This window comes from Acanthopagrus latus, chromosome 19, assembly GCF_904848185.1.
Source record: "Acanthopagrus latus isolate v.2019 chromosome 19, fAcaLat1.1, whole genome shotgun sequence".
Classification (NCBI taxonomy): domain Eukaryota; kingdom Metazoa; phylum Chordata; class Actinopteri; order Spariformes; family Sparidae; genus Acanthopagrus; species Acanthopagrus latus.
Genome location: NC_051057.1, coordinates 17,101,905 through 17,121,028, shown reverse-complemented (window position 1 = coordinate 17,121,028; position 19,124 = coordinate 17,101,905). Strand labels below are relative to the sequence as shown.

The window sequence follows — 19,124 nt, the reverse complement described above, 5'->3', positions numbered from 1 at the left end:
ATGGCCAGATGCCTTTTTCACTCGAGTATTGATTCCAGTCAGTTTTGTTTCACATGCAAACCAATCGCGAGAATAAACGTTGGCAGTGTAGCTGTCTGCAAACCACGGATATGTTCAAGTTCTACATTTCTTTATGTTGCAGCTTTGCATTTCTTTTGGTTCAGTTTTCTATTCTATTGTTTGACAACATTGTGCTTATGTTCTGGTCAGGTTAAGGCACAAAGACTTGGTTAGGGTTAGGAAAAGATCATGTTTTGCCTGAAAATACCTGTTTTGGTCAACACAAACACAGAGATGTCCCGAACTCTCAACAAAAATATCTTATTTTTGGCTGAAAAATGTCCTGTCCTTAAAAATATGGTGGTGTCACGCTTACAAATGTTTAAATGCAGTCTTGAATGGTAGTCACTGGCCCGACCATCTAGCCTATGTTTCTTTATGTTGAATCTTAATGTTTCTTGATCAATTTTCAATATACTATGATAACACTGTGCTTATGGTTTACTTAAGTTCAGGCTCAAAATACGCTCAATCAGTGTTTGGACAGACTTTTCTTTTCCACCACAAACACAACTGGAAATTGTCCCCACGTTCCCTAAAAGTTATCAGGTTGTCAGCAGCAAATTGTTGAAATGCAAGATTCATGTCACTAACACAGGTAGAAAATTTCCCGACATCCTATTAAAAATATCTTGTGTTTAATGTTGAAACACCGTCTCTAGCGGTGGTCTCTCTCTTGGCAGCTTGTCCCCTCCTCCTCCCCCGACTGAAGTCAGCTCATATGCCATACGTGTGATCTGAGTGTGATATGGCACGTAATGTTGTAAAAGTGTCTAAAATTCATCTTATCATCCATCATTTTATTTGGGTGACCGGGGCTGGATATATTTCTACAGGTGTTTCAGATTAATCAAAGCAGCAGCTCTATCTCGGTTTGCATCACAGCATGAGCACTGGAGATCTGACAGGTAAATTTTCCTTTTCAACCTGTTGTCGGTGCAAAATTTTTTCTTCCTTTTTTAACCGTTCACTTAAGTCATCAGCTCTTTGCACGTCAAGGTGAGTTGTCTTTTCAAGAAATACCACAGATCAGGTAAAGAGGTCCAGGGGGAAGAAAGTTAAATAAAAAGCTCTTTAAAATGGTATTCATAAAGAAAAAGACAAACAATGTACTTGTTGAAAATAAAAGCGCACACTGAAATCCATTCTGATGACAGTTGAGAATGCAGGCTTTACGGGGGACTTGAGCCCCATCTTTGCCATATCTTTTAAGCATGATTATTTACTTTAAAAAAACAAACCAAAGCCCCAAGTCTGCCATTGTGGACGACAGGCCTTTGATTGAGCTCTGAGCTTGAATTCTTAACTAATAAATTGTTCCACGCCTTTGTCTGGGGCATTAACAGCAGTGGTCTGCGTTTTTCTTGCCCTAATCTCAAGAATGCAGCAGCCTCTTGAGAAGCTCAGGGGTTTCCTCCTCTCCCAGAGCCAGGTCTTCACTTTGTTTTCTTAGAGGAGTCCCTGGATTGACAGGCCTCACCGTTAGCCCGCTCCTCGGCCATCTGTTTTCACCGAATCGCATTGAGCACATCAAAGTCAATCAAGGCTGCAAAGCATTTTAAAAGTCACACACCCCCACACCGTGTGTGAGAAATGAAGCAAACTTTTCATCGGGCTCACAAAAAGAGACAGGTTGGACTGTGTGTTTGTGTGCATGGTTTTCCATGTGAGGGTGACCTGGGAGGGATCCCTTAGCTCACAGCCCAGGTATGAGCAGCTTAGCTTTGTTCAGTGCCTACTCTGACGACAGCTCAGTGAGTCACCTAGACACATAGACTAACCTCCTTTGGTCAGGTTCCAGCTATTCACTGACAACTCCCTGACAATAAAATAATCATTAGTGAGATTGAGATGCAGCACACAGTTTTCAAAGAGCAACATTGTCTTTGCATGGTGATAGAAGGGGAAAGACATAGAAAACAGAAAAAGTATTTAGATCCTTTATTTACATGGGAAAAAGCAGTACAACAGTTTAAAAATACAATTAAAAGTCATACCCAAATAAAAATCCCTATTTTAGCTAAACGTATTTGCATATCAGAACCTAAACTTGTAAAATGAAAATGTACATTTTCATTAAATTGTACATTTCAGTTTGAATAATACCTCTGGCTCTTGCACTCTCTTGTAGGTACTTTTTACAACACTGTTGATCTACAACCATCCATAATGTCTTAATAACAAATGTACAATCTGATTTATGAATCCTCCAAGTAACTTATAATAGTACAGTATTCCTCTCTAGGTTTTGGAGTAGCAGTACAGAGTCACATAACTCCATTAAAATGTGTTTCAATTTCATTAAGAAAAACAGTTAAATATACCGCCCTCAAATATTATTTTAACATGATAAAAAATAATATGAAACATGATTTAACATATTTAACATATTATATAATTATCACATAAAAGACATCAAACATATCAAACTACTGAACTTGTGGTGTGTTTTTTTTTTAGTTTGAAGACAATAACCAATCAGCTAACGGAGGGGTCTCAGCCCAGCCAATGAGAGACAGCGATGAGTCTCTGGCATTGAGCGGGGGCGGGACATGGATTGGTTGCCTAGAAACCGCTCAAACACTGCGTTGATAGGATGGCAATGCGGAAGGTTTGGCTTGTAGTAGCACTTTGTTTGATTTGTTAAGACATTAAAATGTGCTAATTTGGATGAAAATGAAAGGCAGATATATAGTCAGAGTTTGTTGTTAGACATACATTTAGTCTTAATTCTTAGTTGGTGAGAAAATATCGGGTCGTTTGAACGACAGAGTGACTTTGTCCTGTTGTCCTGCTTCAGCACCTGCTAGCTTAATAGGGTCGTTAGCAAACAACTGGGAGAGCTCCTCACAGTTCAGCTTACATTGAAAGCAGTTGATGTGTTTTCTAATTTATGAGTAAAATGGAACTATATAAAGAAGTAATTTCACACTCTTTCTTACTGAAATTGTGAATTATCTTTGACAGATTTAACGTTATTCATTTAACCATGCAGTTATTTTTTCCTCCATTTTGCTGCTACTACTCTGACAGGGATATAAAGTTTTGTTGTGCCTCATGCATCCCTGTATGTAAATGCAGTGATGAGGATTTATATCCAATTTCACAGGGTTCGACATCTAAAGCCAGCAACAAGTTGGTGATCAACTCAGTTGCCTTTTATGACCACATCACACACAGCCTGCTGCAGCAAGGTGTCTCACTCTCTGACCCGCTGCTGGGACTGAAAAGGAAAGCGCCCAGAAATCCACAGGCGAGAGGAAGAGTGGAAGAAAGGCTTCTGCAGAGAGAAGAGGATGAAGAATACGTGCTAGATGCAGCTCCACCTCCTTTAACACTGGGTAAAAGTAATATTTAGAGAGACTTTAATTATGCAACCCATGAATATATAACCAGAATTTTTCTCATTGTCTTTCAGCCCAGAAGCTGGGTTTGGTGGCCTCCCCTGCAGGGCGACTCACAGAGGACGAATGGACTCAGGTCAAGGCGAGGTCTATTCAGCAGGGGGAATCATCTCAGCCCTGTGCAGTATGCAGGGAGGAGTTTCTCCTTCAGCCTCAGGTATTCCCCCAACACAGCAGCTACTGTTAATACTCTGTGAGAGACCGCTTTCTTACATGTTTCCAATCCTCTGTCTGTCCTCAGGGAAACCTGTATTTCCGTATACACACATGGACACACACTAACACATACACAAAGCCCCCCCCCCGCAGTTCCTGTATGTTCTAATCTGTGTAGACAACTGTACAAATTTGCCCATACTGCCTTGGAACTCAACTGTGACGTGATGATGTAGCAATCAGTGTGTTACTGTGAGGGTCATTCAGTCTTTTACACCTTTCCGATCCCCTTTTAAGATGCCAATCTCCTCAAGAATGCGGGACTAGAATAGGCCGCCTCACAAAGCACAGTTGCCATAGATGCACGTGTAAATATTAGTTTGACTCAGGAGGAGAAAAAAGTTAATTAGAGCCTGCTAACAAGGGAAAGTGACAAGAGGGAATCTTTGTTGATTTGGCGTTTTCCTGCAAGCCTTCATATTGTAACAATGCATTTGTGTGCTCCAGTCTTGTGTCACATTCAAGCATTAATATGACAATTAAAAATGCTTACAGCAGCAGTTGTGTGGACAGAAGTATTCTCTATCCAGCTCGTACTATTTCACCACCGACCATGAATTTAGAAAATAAAATGTCCTTCTGCTTTCTATGACATTTTCTTCCCATTTATCTTTTGTATGGCTGTCCATAAACTGTAGCTTGTAGCCTCAAAGCGCTGTGAGAAGAAGTGAAATTTCTCTGTGGTCTAATGGCTTGTCGAGCTCCTGGAAATTGTACACTGCAGGGGGCCCTTTCACTGGTGATGGAGTGTGTTGGTCAGGCCAAAAACAATGGGAAATCAATATGCCTCCCCCCTGCCCTCTAGAGATCTGAGTAAACTGGTTTGTGTGCCAAGCCCCATAGCTGTGGCTGTCTCCTTTCAGACGATAAAAGAGTCCCTCTCACAGGTAGAGGAGACTATAGTCCGGGTCCCAGCCGGCACACTGGGGGTCATGCTGACTCCCTCTGTCCTCTCAGCAAATAACACTTAAGAGCAGATAGACACATTCACATATGTGCATGAGTTCACACAGATTTAGCAGGGCTTAAGGTTCACACCACATGTGCACAGACTGTATACTGTGTTAGAGCCTTCCTGAGCACTTAAAGAAAACCTGAAAACCAATACACGTCTAGCAGCATCCTGTGGAGACAAGCGAAATCTAAACTCTTAAAACTGGAGTGGATGCTGGAGATGCACCGATTGCAAATTTCTTGGCCAATATTAATTTCTGATTTTTGTCTGACGTGCTTTATTCCAGTTTCAGCTGATTCTGATTCTTTCTTTCTTTTTTAATAGACAATTGACTATTCAATAACTGATTAAAAAAAAAAAACATGTGGTAAGATATTTTAATTGCCTGTTACTAAATGTCAAGTGAATTTAGCTCACCCTTATAAGCTCTTTTATTTACTCAGTGTATACTGGTATATCTCAGACTCTTATTGTGAAAGGTTAAAACAGAAGAAGTCTGTCTGTAATGTGCTAAAATTGACGTGAGCAGTAAAGACTTTCACACTGAGCTGAAAGGAGTGCACATATTTTGGGTAAATAACATAAAATATTTAGATTCTTTCTTGCAGTTCGGGCCCATTGGGGACGATAAATGCATAAATGTGACCGGAAGAATCGGACATATCTGACACTGACCGGCCAATTCCTGTCCCTAACCAGTCAGTCGACTGATAACTTATGTCACTGTTTCTTTTTAGGTGTTGCTGTCTTGTTCTCACGTGTTCCACAGAGCATGTGTGCAGGCTTTTGAGAGGTTTTCTGGGAGGAGGTGCTGCCCGATGTGCAGAAAGGAGCAGTACGAGACACGAGTGATCCACGATGCAGCTCAACTCTTCAGACACCAGAGTGCCACCAGGTACAGGCACTAGATCGAAGAAAAGCATAATACAAACACATCCATACATGTACACATTATACATACAGACAATTCGATCCACAGTCTAACCTTGTGAAGGTGCAAAACATCATCTTTTTATTTTTCATTTCAAGGAACAAACATCCTCAAATATTTGAACATGTTTTATACTGTATATGATAATGGAGATGCACTATATGTAGATAATCACTGGTCTGAGAATGGAAAATTTAAATTATCGAGTATCAGCCAAAAATGAAATTAAAACCGATAAATAGGGCCCATGATAGAAAAATTGCCAAATTGCTTTAATTGACTTAACAAGCGTAGACGTGCAGCATACAGTTGTGACGCTCATGTCGTCAAATTGCTGCACCTGGGCAGATCCACGCAGTTTAGATAAGAGAGACGGATTAAAGTTACTTAATATGAGTTAAATCATTCTGCTCGCTTCTTGCTCTCAGTTGGGATCATTGGCCTAAACTGGGCCACACTTGCCATTCTAGTTTTAGTGAAAAATAATGCCGTATGATTTAAATTAAATGAAGTTAGCTCTACCAAGTAGCTAATGGCAATCAATAGATACAATATATTCTTCAAATATCTCTTAAGCCTTACTCTCGCCACATTTTTGTGAACTTTTCACCCTAAATTTTTAACAGTTTTGAGAGCATGGTCTCATCATTGTTTCTTTGTTCTTTTTGCATGTATTTTGTGTGTGTTTGTGTAGGATTCAAGCGTGTTGGAGAGGCTATGTTGCTCGAAAAAGATACAAAAAATTGAGAAGATCGATATGCCCAAAAGACAAACAGCTGCGACGTAAATTCTTCGAAGAAAAGGTGAGTCTTGACTTTAAATCTGTAATGATCACATCTGAGTCTTATAGATCAGTCATGCTTCTTTAAATCCCCCTGAGTGTAAATGAGTTTACGTTGGTCTTTTTTCGGCATTTCGCTCAATTCACAATTTTGTCGACTGTTTAGTCGGTCGAATAAAGCCTGTGACAAACATCACATCTTTAGGGTTGAGACATGGGTTTCAGAGACTCACTGACCCCACTGCTAACCTACCCACACACACACACACACACACACACACACACACACACACACCTTCTTCACCTGCTCTCACCCTCTCAAGCTCCTTTGATGCTTTGTGAATCATACACTGTTTGTCCACTAATGTGGAGAGAGTTTTGTGTTTGAGTCAAACAGTCTGGACATTCCAGGGCCAACACAAAAGCATGATGTCTCTTGTGCATGTTTGGGTCTGGTCTTCCTTCATCTATCTATGTATGTCTGCTATGTGTGTGTGTGTGTTGCGTGTGTGTGTGTGTGTGTGTGGCTCTGTTTCTAGGTCGGATGGTAAAGGTTGACGAGGTGAGGTTGACCAGGTTGTTTGGATACCTGACGCAGGTTGTCATTTCAGGCTTTGTTCTCTAGTTCAAAGCTATTAATCATGCAATGACTGGACTCGACGGAAGGATTATTCAAAAGTGGCCTCAAGAGGAGCCGGTGGATGGGTTTGTTTGACTCGGAGGCTGTGTTGCCTCCATGGCGGCTCTCAGTAAAAGGGAACATTGCCACCTAGTGAACCTCCCCCAACCGAGGCCCTGGATGACCAAAGATGAGACTGGACACTGTTTCTCCACACCAAACATCCGTTTTTTCAGAGTCGTCGAAAATACTCGTAGCTCCATCACATGTTCTGTGTGCCCGATGTCTTAAAGAACAGGCCCTGTTTATTTCTGTGTAGGGTGTTCTAATCATGCAGAGTGCTCCTTCGCTACAAGGAGGCTGATTAAGCAAAAGTGACAAACGCACGAGGGCCACGCTTATAATGTGTTGCAAGGGTCGGAGTGTCCTACCCATCCCCCTGTCAGTCTCTATCATCTCGCCTGTAAACCGTGCCTTTAACACGTCACGTAAACAAAGACAGCATTTACTGAGCCAATTAACTGTGTTCTAACACATTAGGCCGTGTCCGGGTCTAACACGCTCAGGATGGAGTCATAGATGCTGTCAGCCACTTTACATTCAAGTTGTGTGATTCAGTGGTTGTGGGTGGTCATGAGATTGTCTCATGTCTTTTGTCACACTGAGGATGATCTTCAAGAGCTTTGAGCTGCGCAACACAGCGCTGACAGGTCTGATTGACTTGATTTTCAAGGGGAAGACTTATTTGCTTAGCTGACTGTAATGCAAACAGGCATGTTAGTGCCGGGCTGGGACCTGTGTGAGACGGAGCAACCTATTCTTTCAGTTTTGCCCGTGATAGCAGGAGGCAATAAAGCATCTTTGTACCACGAAGCCACAGGTGTTCCCTGAAGAGAAGGGAAAAAGAAAAAAAAACCCTCCCACATATCAGGTCATTTTCAGAAATCTTATCAGCTGATCCCGATGCCCAGCTTTCAATTTTTACTCGTTCCTGAGGTCCGACCCTCAGTCAACACATTAAGGGGGACACTACCGACATCTAGATGGATTGCTGTGAGATAACACCTCCGCGCTCCACCTCCTCTTCCCCCGTCTGTGTCCTCTCTCCCATCTGCATCTCCTGCCGAGCAAGGCAAAGTTCACCAGAGGCTGTACTGTTTGCCTTGACTGTCGAAAAGTCAGCCAGGCTCATAAAACCCTCCATCCCAATGGTCAACAGTTGTTTAATTAGTGATAAAAGCCTAGCAGTAAAGCAATTCTGCCACTGTGACAGGTGAAGGGATGGGGTTTGTATTTGTGTGTGTGCGTGTGTGGGTGAGTCATAGATGCAGAAAACATGTACATGTGTGCAAACAGGTGTTGAGAATAATGCTATTCTTAGTGACATTTTGCAGTACCTTTCCCAGATGCAATGCAACACATTAATGTAGAGATCATTATTAAGTTATCGCCAACTAATGAATTCAGGTAATTTTTCCACACAAAAGTCAAATAATCCATAGTTTCAGCTTCTCGGTTGTGAAGATTTTGCTGATTTTTTTCTGTCTTACGTGCTTAGTGTGATAAAAAGGAGGACTTTTATAGACCAAACAATCAGTTTAGAAAAATCAGCAGATTGATTCAACAAACTTACTGTTTTATGTTATCACTTAAATCATTGAACTACTGAAGATGTTTAGTTTCACTTACTCGTTCGTTTTCTCTGGACCTTTCACCCAGATCTCACGGTCTTCCATCGGTGAAGGCAGTTTGCTCGGTTGTCATGGAGACCGCTCAGTTGTCATCATTTTACTGCAAATGCTGTGCTGCTCGCTTTAATTGGTCAAATGCATAGTGCTGTTTAACTTATGCATATATAAATAGCCTCTTCATTGACTGTTGAGCATGTTTTGGATCTAAACGCGCATATGCAGGCGTTAATTGTTGCCTAGCAACAGCTGCTGTAAATGGGAAGAAGACAGATGAGTTCTTGGAGGACAGACACCGGAGAGAAAGTCTTTTAAAAAATCGGTCAGTTTGAGTGTGGAAGATATGACTGGATGGAGGAAAATTGGTTGTTGAAAGACTGAGGTCAAAACCAGAAAATCAATCAAAACCAAAAATGTCATTAATTTTATTCATTCAGTTAGCAGTTGCATTATATTTTCTGCTTCTTTTCCAACATGAATATCTAAACGCTGTTTCTGTCCCTTCTTCACTCTGCCTGGAATATCATTACATTTATTTATCGCTCTAAAAGTAGTCCAGTTTGAACATCCTACGTCTGGAATCAATCTATAAAATACCCAGACAGAAAAAGTGTCAGAGATGCGTGTGTTTCCATGTTTCCCAGCACTATCTTCCTCTTTTTACTGGTTTCCATTAATTCTCCATGTTAGTGGGAGACGTGACTGTATCGATCTGGCTGTTTAACAACTGCACCCTGTCAGCATGCCTCAGCCATTACAATACACACACACACAATTAGTCTTCGCCGACAACACGACTCCATTGTGTATCTGAATGAAACATGCCTCCTTTGTGCCACTAAAATGGTTTTTCTAATTAGTTGCAGGAGTTGAATGACAGCTTTGTCCGATACTGTCACACCGACACGGAGGCTTTTCTGAGTGATATCAACCGCTCGCTGTCATCAAGCAGACGAGTGTTCCAGCAGCTGGAGAGAAAGCACGTCTCCGAACCTCGGGAGAACGACTGGGAGCGAATACAGAGCCAGGTCAGGAACACGATGCACTCTGCTGAACCCGAAGCCACCTCAATCATTAAACAAGGCCCCTTAAAAATATCTAATCCTAGTCTGATTCTTCCTCTCCCTGCCTTGCCTATCCCTTGACATGTTAATGCTTGCATGGGGACGACAGCATCACAGCTGCTGGATAGAAAGTACACGTCTCTCCAGAGGTGATCATTCACTTTACCAAGTGAATGGCAGTGGGTAGGCTAATAATCCCCCGTGTTTACAAAAAACATGAGCCAGTCTGATAATGCACGGCAGGCTTTTCATCGCCTGGACTGCCGTGGAGGAATTGAAAAGACATTAAGATTTGCTGTTCCATAAGGCTCCATTGTTGGCTTTCATTGCAACCAGTACCGTTTTCCATGGAGGGGGTGGGGTGTGTGCAAAGAAGATGTCTTTTTTTTTTTTTTCTTCCTTGTTCTTCTTTATCTGGTGTGAAAAGGTTGAGCACAAGGCAGGAGTGGCTCAGCCTTGACATGGAGCATCAAACAGTGAATGTGCTTTCAACACATACCTTGCACCTTTTTCACGGGTGCAAACTCTATAAAGCGGAGGAGTGCAGCTCGTTATGAAACATTTAACGGCGGGGGCAGATTGGCCCCTAAATACAGGAAGCCGTCTTAGGTTAATCACAGACAGCGCTGTTGCGTGTGTTGCTTTGTTTTTATTAGGATCACTGATAAACATGTTATCACCTCGGGTCTGATCAAACCTGTCAGTTACTTGCCAACAAGTTTGGTTCTATAAAATGGAATGGTTGTGGATAAAGTCACTGTTATAAATCAACTAGCAAAAATAAACTTGGCAGTTGTTGGTATAAATATTCTACTTTTATTCCCTGTTTCGTACTCTGACAGGTGATCCAGAGAGGCGTCTGGGACTGCCCCATCTGCCTAATTGCTTTGAGCAGCCCAAGCCTCCGAACCGAGGGGGACACATCCAGCCATCGACCACATAGACCCACCGTTCTTCTGTCCTGTTCCCACGTCTTCCACCAGCTCTGTCTGGAGGCTTTTGAGGCCTTTACTACAGAAAGCAGACCTTCATGTCCTGTGTGCAGATCTGTCTACCACAAAAAACTCATCTGACCAGGTACAAAGTAATATTTGTGACCCTTCATTGTAAGTAATATTATTAAGACCATCTTACAGTGATCACAAGGTTAAAGGAATAGTTCCGACATTTTGGGAAATAGGCTTATTTTGCTCAGAGTCAGATGAGGGAATCTCATGTCTGTGCATTTAATATGAAGCTGGAGCCAAGAGCTAAGGTGGCGAAAGTAGACTGTTCATATTGCCCGTGTCTCAGCCAGAAAGTTACCGTTAAGCACACCACAAAGGCAACAGCTTGTTTGTTCTGAGCTTGTATGAGAGGATCTGGCTCTCCATACCAACAAGTGGTGATAGTCAGTATTTGTTGTTCAAAAGGGGAAACCAGATGACTGTGGATTCACAAAACACAGTAAAGCTGCATTTGCCCCCCCGTTTTCACACTTTCGTTCATATAGCCACTTCTAATCGGAAATATGTCTGGTGAAGAGGCAAAGGTGAGAAATAAGTACAAACCACACAATATGGGTCAATTCATGGAAACCAAAGTGACCACAGCTTTTGTTTTTTTTTGTTTTCTAACCGACAGGCTCCACTGTCAGTCAACCGAAAAGCCACCAGCGAGGGCCAAGTAGTGCCAACCGCCTGACAGCTGACCATCGACCTGGTGTGTCAGAGCTCTTAGCTCAGCATTAAGATTGGAAGCCAGGGGAAATGACTAGCCCGCCTCACTCCAAAGTTAAAAAAATCCTGTCAACAGGCCCTCTGAAGCTCACTCATGGATAACACATTGTATTTAAATTGTTTAATATGCACATGAAAATAAAAGCAAACATGACATGTTTCTGGTTTTATGAGGAGCAGCAACTTCCTGCAGTGTTGTTACAGTAAAGTTGTCAGGCAGAACGTTACTGCATCGTACTTTTGGGGCCCAAAAAAATAGCTTCAGCGTATACCTCCCTCTGAAATTGCAAACTGTTATATCTACATTGTTATAGACAAGTGGATTTTTTTGGCTTTTGGCAGCGACTGACAAGTTATTCCCCCCGTTTATAGTATTAATGCTAAGCTATGCTGGGTCTCGGCAAGCTCCATATTCCATACAAGCACAGACATCAGAGTGGGGACAATCCTTTCATCTCACTCTTGATAGGAAATTGAATAGGCACATTTCTGAAATGCCAAACTACTTTTTTAACTTATTAACTATCAATTGATTTTGATGGCCAGAATGCCACAGTAGCCATGTATCCACCACAGGAACTTTCTTTGAGCGCTAAAAGTATACCCAAACTATCTTTTTCTGTAAAATTTGGTCTTTCATATAATGGCAAACTAATTTGTCTGATCTTTGCGAGTCTTTATACCGCTGTGGAGACATTGAACCATTCATATTCCTAAAAGGTAGTTCCTGGGACTGAAAGTTCTAGATACTTTGGGTGGAAACAGAGCAAATGATGAAATTAAAAGATGTTCACAAAGCATTTTTCTACTTTTATTTGCAAACACACAAACATCAAAATAACAAAACATACATTTAGCAAACTGAGAAATCGTAAAAAATACATTCACGAAACATGTACCAAAAATTACATGCAGAGACCGACTGACACAGACAGAAAAAAAAGCTGCTTCACTTACAGTACAAGCCAACTCTCAACTTTTGAAACCCCCACACAACACAGAGATGTACTGTAAAGGCAACCAGAAAAGCTTGCTTGAATAGAAAATGGCCCTGCGAGCTGTATGATTGTTTTCTTATGGGTTCAACACTTCCCTCCAAAGTATCACAGAGCCCAGTGTTACCAGTCTGTGATGGAGCTGCTAAAACAAATCCACCTGGAGCCATTTTGGATAAAGTCGTCCATCCAGATCAAGTCATAGATTTATTTTTATTGTCACTAATTCACCCAGCGGTTAAAATTCTATTTTGCTGATATACAGTATCATCCCTTTCACTTTGGACTATTTTAGATTTTTCACAGTATTCAATGATCAGCATGGTCAATAAGATAGCTGTAAAAACATGTTAAATGGTACCTAATGTACCTGAAAAGCTACCAAATGTTTCTCGCCAGTAAAGTATGCACAATCAGAAACATGGTTATATTTTGGGTTCAGGGCGCTAACAACTGTATACATGTAGTTCATTCTTCACAAAACATTCTCAGGCCCAATTTGCTAATTTGAGCGGTGGCGTCAACATTTGTGATTGAGAGTTGTAAAAAATGTTCTTCAGATCCAGTCTTTGTAATGTAGCAACAACCAATGGCAGACAGCTTTGATGTAAAACATTCCCTGTCCTAAGAAATAAAAGCTTTAAATGCATATATAAATCAAAATGACCATTCTTCCGTTTCTTTTGTCATCATCATGGATACACATGACATCTATAACATCGTAAAAACAACACCATTCGACCAATCAATCAACCCCATCTTAACAAGTGCTCAAGTTTCATGGGTAATGTCAAAATGGAGCCTCTCGCTAATTAAGAGCTACCGTGACGACATTCATAGCAGAAGCAATGTGTATGTTATATCTAGCTGGCTTTAGACTAAAAACTCGGTGGCGTACAGGGGGTCACAGTGGAACTGTCTACGGACAAACAATGTGCATGTACACGTGTGTGCATGCACATCAACAAACAGCACAGAACAAGAAACAACCTTAACACTAAGCCTGCGAGACGCTTGTCGTATAAGGCATTAAGGTGGTTCTGGAGACAAAGAACATCACAGTTCAGAAGATTATGCAGCAATACAACAACATGTAAATGGGGCCTGAGTCACTAAGTTTTTCCTTCTACTGGCTGCACATCTTTTTCCACTCAAGCATTCTGTTTGTGAAGACTGGTACAGGTTTGCATTAGATGTAGGCGTTTATTAAAAAAGTATGTACAACAAAATACAGATTGCTAAGTGAGTCAGACCCTCTGTGGGTTAGATGAGAGCCCAGTATTTACATCCAAACAATGCAAAAAGAGTTATGAAACACAATAGAATATGTACATGTAAATACAACATTTACAAAAATGACAAAAGAAACTGACAAATCTTTCTGTGCCCAGTGAATTTAAAGATTTTTTTTGGGATGAGCAAAAACATTTTCTGACCATGTGCATAATAAAAGTTTCAGCTCCAGATTCAGTAAAGCACTCTTCTCGATAGAGCTGAAGCAGATAAAGCTCCTATATAGATTCCCATTTGTAGAATAGCTCAAGTCTAATCTAGAGCACCTAAAAAAAGTTCTTAACCTACTTCATACAAACTACTGACATCATCGATAAGTTAAAGCACACTTCTTTAAAGCAAAGTAAAAATAACAAATGACAGCAGGAGTGTTAAAATCTGAGGTGCCGATGCATATAATGTGATTGTATTGCCGTGCAGGTTCATGTTCTGGTTGTGATCAGTGTGAATGAATGACTTTCTTTAATGCTTCACAATATTTTCACATTTTGAGCTTAAATCAAAAATGACAAATGGACACCTTATCATGCCTGTATCAGTCCACATAACGCTCAAAGACCAATGTTAAGAGACTGTAAACTGCAAATGCTTCATCACCAACACCATTTACCGCAGACATACTGACATTAAAAATGAATCTAACAGGATTGTGGGGGTCTATTTACTATACTGAGTACAGAGGAGGAGCAGAGTGATGGAAGAGAACCCACTGCCTTTTAGTTAGACTTACTAAGACTTTGAGAAAAGACAGAAGGTGCAGTGTTTCACCTGCTCTTGTCTAGTGCAGTGGTTGTAGAGGGACAACAAGAGCGATGCTAGGGGGGAGAAGGAAGAGTACCCCTGAAGCAAGAGATGTGTGGTTTTAAAGTCACAGTCGCAGTTGAGGTCAACGTCAAGGTCACTGCAGTGATGCCAGTCTATTTCACTCCTCAGTCTCATCCCTGGCTCTGTCCCAGCTTCCATCTGAGACGCAGAGGATGGAATGTCACGAAGCTAAATTGCTCTCAGCCTCCATTTGCAGCATCCGTCAGACACTGCCTGGGTTTATTAAGTTCCTTCCAATCCCTTTCACCTTTCAGCAGTCAGGCAGCACTGTCGAAATCTCCCTTTGGCTGTGCTAAGGTGTGTGTGTGTGTGGGTGTGTGTGTGCATGTGTGTTGATCCATCGTCCTTTTCACAGAGTTTTCTGATGCCCGTTGGCCGAGAGCTTCCCAGATTCAGGGTCTGTGGGGCTGTTTGACAGTTGCAATTTATCCAGACCTGGGCAGGGGGAGATAAGGGAGAGAAATCTCATTAAAAAGCCTCAGACTTTCACTTAGACAGAGGTATTGATGTGCTTTTTCTTCCCTCAGTGCCTCTGTCTGACATTTTCTAACCCTATCCCATCCTGTGTATCAAACATCCCGGGCCTGTCACCACAAGCCTTTGAGACTAGCCCCATCCTCTGTCACATGTCAGTCCCGCAGCACATTGGATCTCGCTGCAATTTCTTCCATTTTGTCACTCGGGGTTGTGCTGTCTGAGAGGAATAAACATTATCTCCCACCAAAGCCACAGAGTAGGATGGTGCTGTCAATGTTTCAGACCCAGCCTTTGTGGATATAGAATTGGGAGGAAATTGAGCAGTCAAAGTCTTATTACGGAATAGATTGCTTTATATTCTACAGCACGTAAAACATTGCAGGACACTGAAAGACTAAGCAATTATTTTGTTGTTGTATATTAACAGGCGCTGATTAGTGAAAAAACAAACAGGTTAATTTACCCAAGGCCTTCAGAAGCTCTTCCCGGACCGCTGAGGTGAATTTTCGCACAAGACAGAGCGTTGTCACAACCGCAAACAGCAGGTTGTATGAAAGGACAATGTAAAAGTTTCCCAGCCAATTAAACCGCCCGAAGTCTCCCAAGAGATCAAACCTGGTGATACCTGTGAGGGGAGCAGAGATACAAGTCAAATTACTGGGTTAGAAAAGCAAGTTGACACTCACACACTCGGACAACATAATTACTATTTCGGTCTGACATTCTGTCTGCTGTTAAAGCACTTTGAGAAGAGTCTCTCTCTCCAGTGGTCCAATAAGTAAAAAAGGCTGAATCAGAGAACGATTTCATGTGTATGACAGATATAATCTCAGCATGGAAAAACAAATATTAAAAACTGTGTGACTGTAATTCATAGACACTTGTGTTACACATCAGGTCCAGGAACAGTATTACTTGCATCATGTCCATTTATCTTTGTTTTACTGTTTGAGGTCTCATTTGTCCAAAATAAGGTGGTGCAACAAAAGAAAGCCACTCCCATTTCTTCCATAGAATCACAGTCACCTGTACACACATCCACCTGAGTCAACCACTGTCTCTTTCAGGAAACATGCGCCTGCTTTTTTTTTTTCCAGTGTCTTTAATATCTATGTTCCTGATAATGCTGTCAAGATTTATGTCTCTTACTTGTAACTAAAACAAATCTGCACCAGCTTAAACAAACAACCACTGATCCACACCGCACTGCAAAGTTTCTGCTTATTTTCATCCCTTGACTGTCTTAGTCTGCAGTATTGTAAGGGCCGTCCCCTGTGGAATATGAAAGGATGGGTGACTAAGTATAGCAGCAAAGGTTGGTATGCAGGTGGACTTCATCTCTCTCCAAGGACCTTCAGACAGATATAAAGGAGCAGTTTCTCCTGCAGGCTCCTCTTAGCGCCACACTGCTACAGCATTTTCAGACCATCTGTCACAGCTGCATCAAAAGCCATCAACCCCACAGTTTTTACTGCTCAATATAATCTGGGTGTTTGTGCCAATTAATTCAGGTATACAATCAAGCTTTTAAAACACCCTATGTGCACAATTACATTCAATGTAACTAATTATATTATCTTTTTTCAGATGCAAATTCGCACTTTGCAATGCATCAATATGTACAATTTAAGAAACACAGCAATCTGTCTGTGGAAATTCTGTTCAGCTGTAGCACACAGGAAGAGCACAAGTCTATATACGTTCTACTTCCCCTGTAACATCTTCACAACCTCTGTCGTCAATTAGATTGGGCAATCGATTCAGTGTCTGGAGAGATGTATTTACAGCCGCAGTAAGCAGTTTGCAAGCATCAAGGACCTTTAACAAAATTGCCTGTGAAGACACAGGGAGAGAGATGATGGAGACCCCAGTCGATACAGCTCGTCACTGTGGTCTGGCTACATCCATTTCTAATGCCAAAGGTTTTGATCCTGGTTCGGTAATTTGAGAAAATCTAATTGGGGGTAAAAAGATGCTTGGCATTTGAAATGTCAGTAGCAGGGTCGGAGACATTAGCATGCATTCAGGAATCATATACCGGATTCATCACTGTTGTACCACACAGTGAGATTATGTTCTTTTGTGAGTAGGAAGAAAAATTTTTTTCTCAATTTTAAATGCATCACTAGCTTCTCTTTATGTTTTGGTTCAGAAAAGTATGTGATTGGAAATCAACATTAAATATCAACATTATGATCACTGTAACAATTTTAAAATCAGGCTTTATATTCTTTATGACTGAATCGACTGGATGGTGAAACGTAACTGATGTGAACATGTGCATCTTTACATTCAATGCATACTTCCCAAAACAACTCTCTCTTAAGTACAAGTTTTACTCTTTTAGCTATTTTTTTCGGTCTCTATTGATTTCTGAGGGAAATATGAGGTACTTAAGCTGCTAAATGTTCCACTATGTTTACTGTTTTCTGAGTGTTATTCTCGCTTTTAGACTAGTCGACTAATCCAAGCTTAAACTTGTGTTTACACATCAAGGAAATCAGATGATAGAAACATCCGTACTTGAGACAGAAAGAAACAAGAGTGAGTTTCTTAATTTATTTCGTGAGTTTAAATCAAACTCACTGGTTTCCAAAGAGCCTGAACTATGTGATAAAGTTCAACCACTGAACATAAAAACAGCTTTTCCACCTGTAGTTACCAAATAACAACTATTCCCTTTGTACAGACTCTTTGCATTTGATGTTAACACACATGTTGTCACTACATTATTAAAAGAGACAGACTTTAGCCTACTTTCTGTGCTGTGGTACAGTTCCCCATTCTCGTGTACAGTGCGCGTTTCCCACACTGACACACACACAAAAAACACCTTACATCTACACACAAAACCCTTTGTTATCTTTAACATCTCACTTTGTCACACTCAACTCTCCGCATGTTTTATTTCTTCACTGGGAGGCCGTTTCCCTTCAACTCTATCTCATGCATTTATTCCTTTTAATCTATTCAGCGTCACAAAGCAGAACCTGTTGATATTTTGTAAAGCTCCCAATGAGTCACTGTATGCTCACTCCGTCCCATTTTCCCCACTCTGTTGGTCTCTCTCACACACACTCAAATACACACACACAGAGTAGAGCTATTTGAACAGCTGTGCTCTGCACTCTGCATGTTTATTAGTGCCATTGTGATGGTGCTACTCCTGTCATTTTTACCCCTTCACCCTGCACTCGTTTCTAATGCCACTATGGGAAACTATAGGAGAATTCATTTTGCTAACGTTAATGATCTACTGTCAGTGGCAGCACGGCAAGCTGTTGGTGGGGAGAGGCCTTCAATCTCTCTGCTTGGTTGTGCTAAAGTCGCTCTGACATCTCTGAAAATTCAACCTAGATTTGTCTACAAGAAATAGTTTTGGGAAATATCTTTGTTTTCTTTTTTGCCAAGAGTTAGATAAGAAAATCAATGCTACTCGTGTCGTTACGCTAAATACGAAGCTACAGCCAACAGACGGTTAGCTTATCTTGGCATACAAACTTAAATAAAGGGAAAACAAATAGCCTGGCCCTGTCTAAAGAAGCACGTTCTTAGAAATGTCTTAAATTCATTTCATAAATAGTATGCCTTAATAGCCATTAGTACTCTTAAATTTCCTAGAGCTGCTTGATCATCAGTTCATGTTTTTTCGTTCTTCTTAATTTTTTGAACAAAAACATCAGTCATTTGCTGGTTGTTGTAAGAATTTGCTGATTTTCTTTGTCATTTATCATGGTAAGTGAAGAAGTTTTAAATTGTTGGTTGGACAAAAGAAGCAATTTAAAGATGTCACTTTAAATGCAGGCCGGGTCTGTACTCACCCAGAGTTCTGGACATCACTGGCAAGGCAGAACTCAGGACCAAGATGGATACGCAGCAACCAATGATCTACAAATCAGAACACATCAAACTTCAGATCTCTTAGCATGTACTGTACAGTTTTTAAAGGGAGGAAACTTGCAAAACGTGATGTGCCCACACATACGCACACACCACTTGATGTTAAATTGGTTCTACATATTGTACAATTAGTACGTCTGAAGTTGCTCATTACCAGGTTCCCTCTGTTGTCCTTTCAAGCCCTTTCACTGGGGCGTC

At 41.1% G+C, this 19,124-nt stretch overlaps 2 protein-coding genes across 5 annotated transcripts in view; one reads left to right on the top strand and one right to left on the bottom strand.

Moving 5' to 3' along the window:
- Positions 1-2,552: 2,552 nt before the first annotated feature.
- On the top strand, positions 2,553-11,606 carry rnf32 (ring finger protein 32). 4 transcript variants are annotated; one of them, XM_037078490.1, is made up of 9 exons: positions 2,680-2,980; positions 3,170-3,407; positions 3,479-3,621; positions 5,373-5,530; positions 6,261-6,369; positions 9,515-9,682; positions 10,561-10,795; positions 11,211-11,249; positions 11,342-11,606. In XM_037078490.1, the coding sequence occupies exons 1-7, from the start codon at positions 2,954-2,956 to the stop codon at positions 10,789-10,791; spliced, it is 1,074 nt and encodes a 357-aa protein (XP_036934385.1). In that variant the 5' UTR covers positions 2,680-2,953; the 3' UTR covers positions 10,792-10,795; positions 11,211-11,249; positions 11,342-11,606. The 4 variants fall into 4 exon arrangements, with proteins under 4 accessions (XP_036934387.1, XP_036934385.1, XP_036934384.1 ...); XM_037078492.1 differs by lacking the exons at positions 2,680-2,980; positions 11,211-11,249 and adding an exon at positions 2,553-2,671; XM_037078489.1 differs by lacking the exon at positions 11,211-11,249 and having other exon boundaries at positions 2,681-2,980.
- Positions 11,607-12,234: 628 nt separating this feature from the next.
- The window catches only part of lmbr1 (limb development membrane protein 1), a 34,764-nt gene continuing 27,874 nt past the window's right edge, over positions 12,235-19,124 (bottom strand). Inside the window, exons 15-17 of the mRNA XM_037078488.1 lie at positions 18,848-18,914; positions 15,490-15,651; positions 12,235-14,984 (exon numbers count right to left, since the gene is read on the bottom strand). Coding sequence (XP_036934383.1) covers positions 14,899-14,984; positions 15,490-15,651; positions 18,848-18,914 — 315 coding nt within the window. The 3' untranslated portion in view covers positions 12,235-14,898. The remainder of the gene's footprint in view (positions 14,985-15,489; positions 15,652-18,847; positions 18,915-19,124) is intronic.

Excerpts from the sequence above, each read along its gene's own strand:
- rnf32 (XM_037078490.1), top strand. The coding sequence starts at position 2,954 with ATGAGTAAAATGGAACTATATAAAGAA. Across the intron at positions 2,981-3,169 it reads AAATGGAACTATATAAAGAA|GGTTCGACATCTAAAGCCAG; the intron begins GTAATTTCACAC and ends CCAATTTCACAG. Across the intron at positions 5,531-6,260 it reads AGACACCAGAGTGCCACCAG|GATTCAAGCGTGTTGGAGAG; the intron begins GTACAGGCACTA and ends GTGTTTGTGTAG.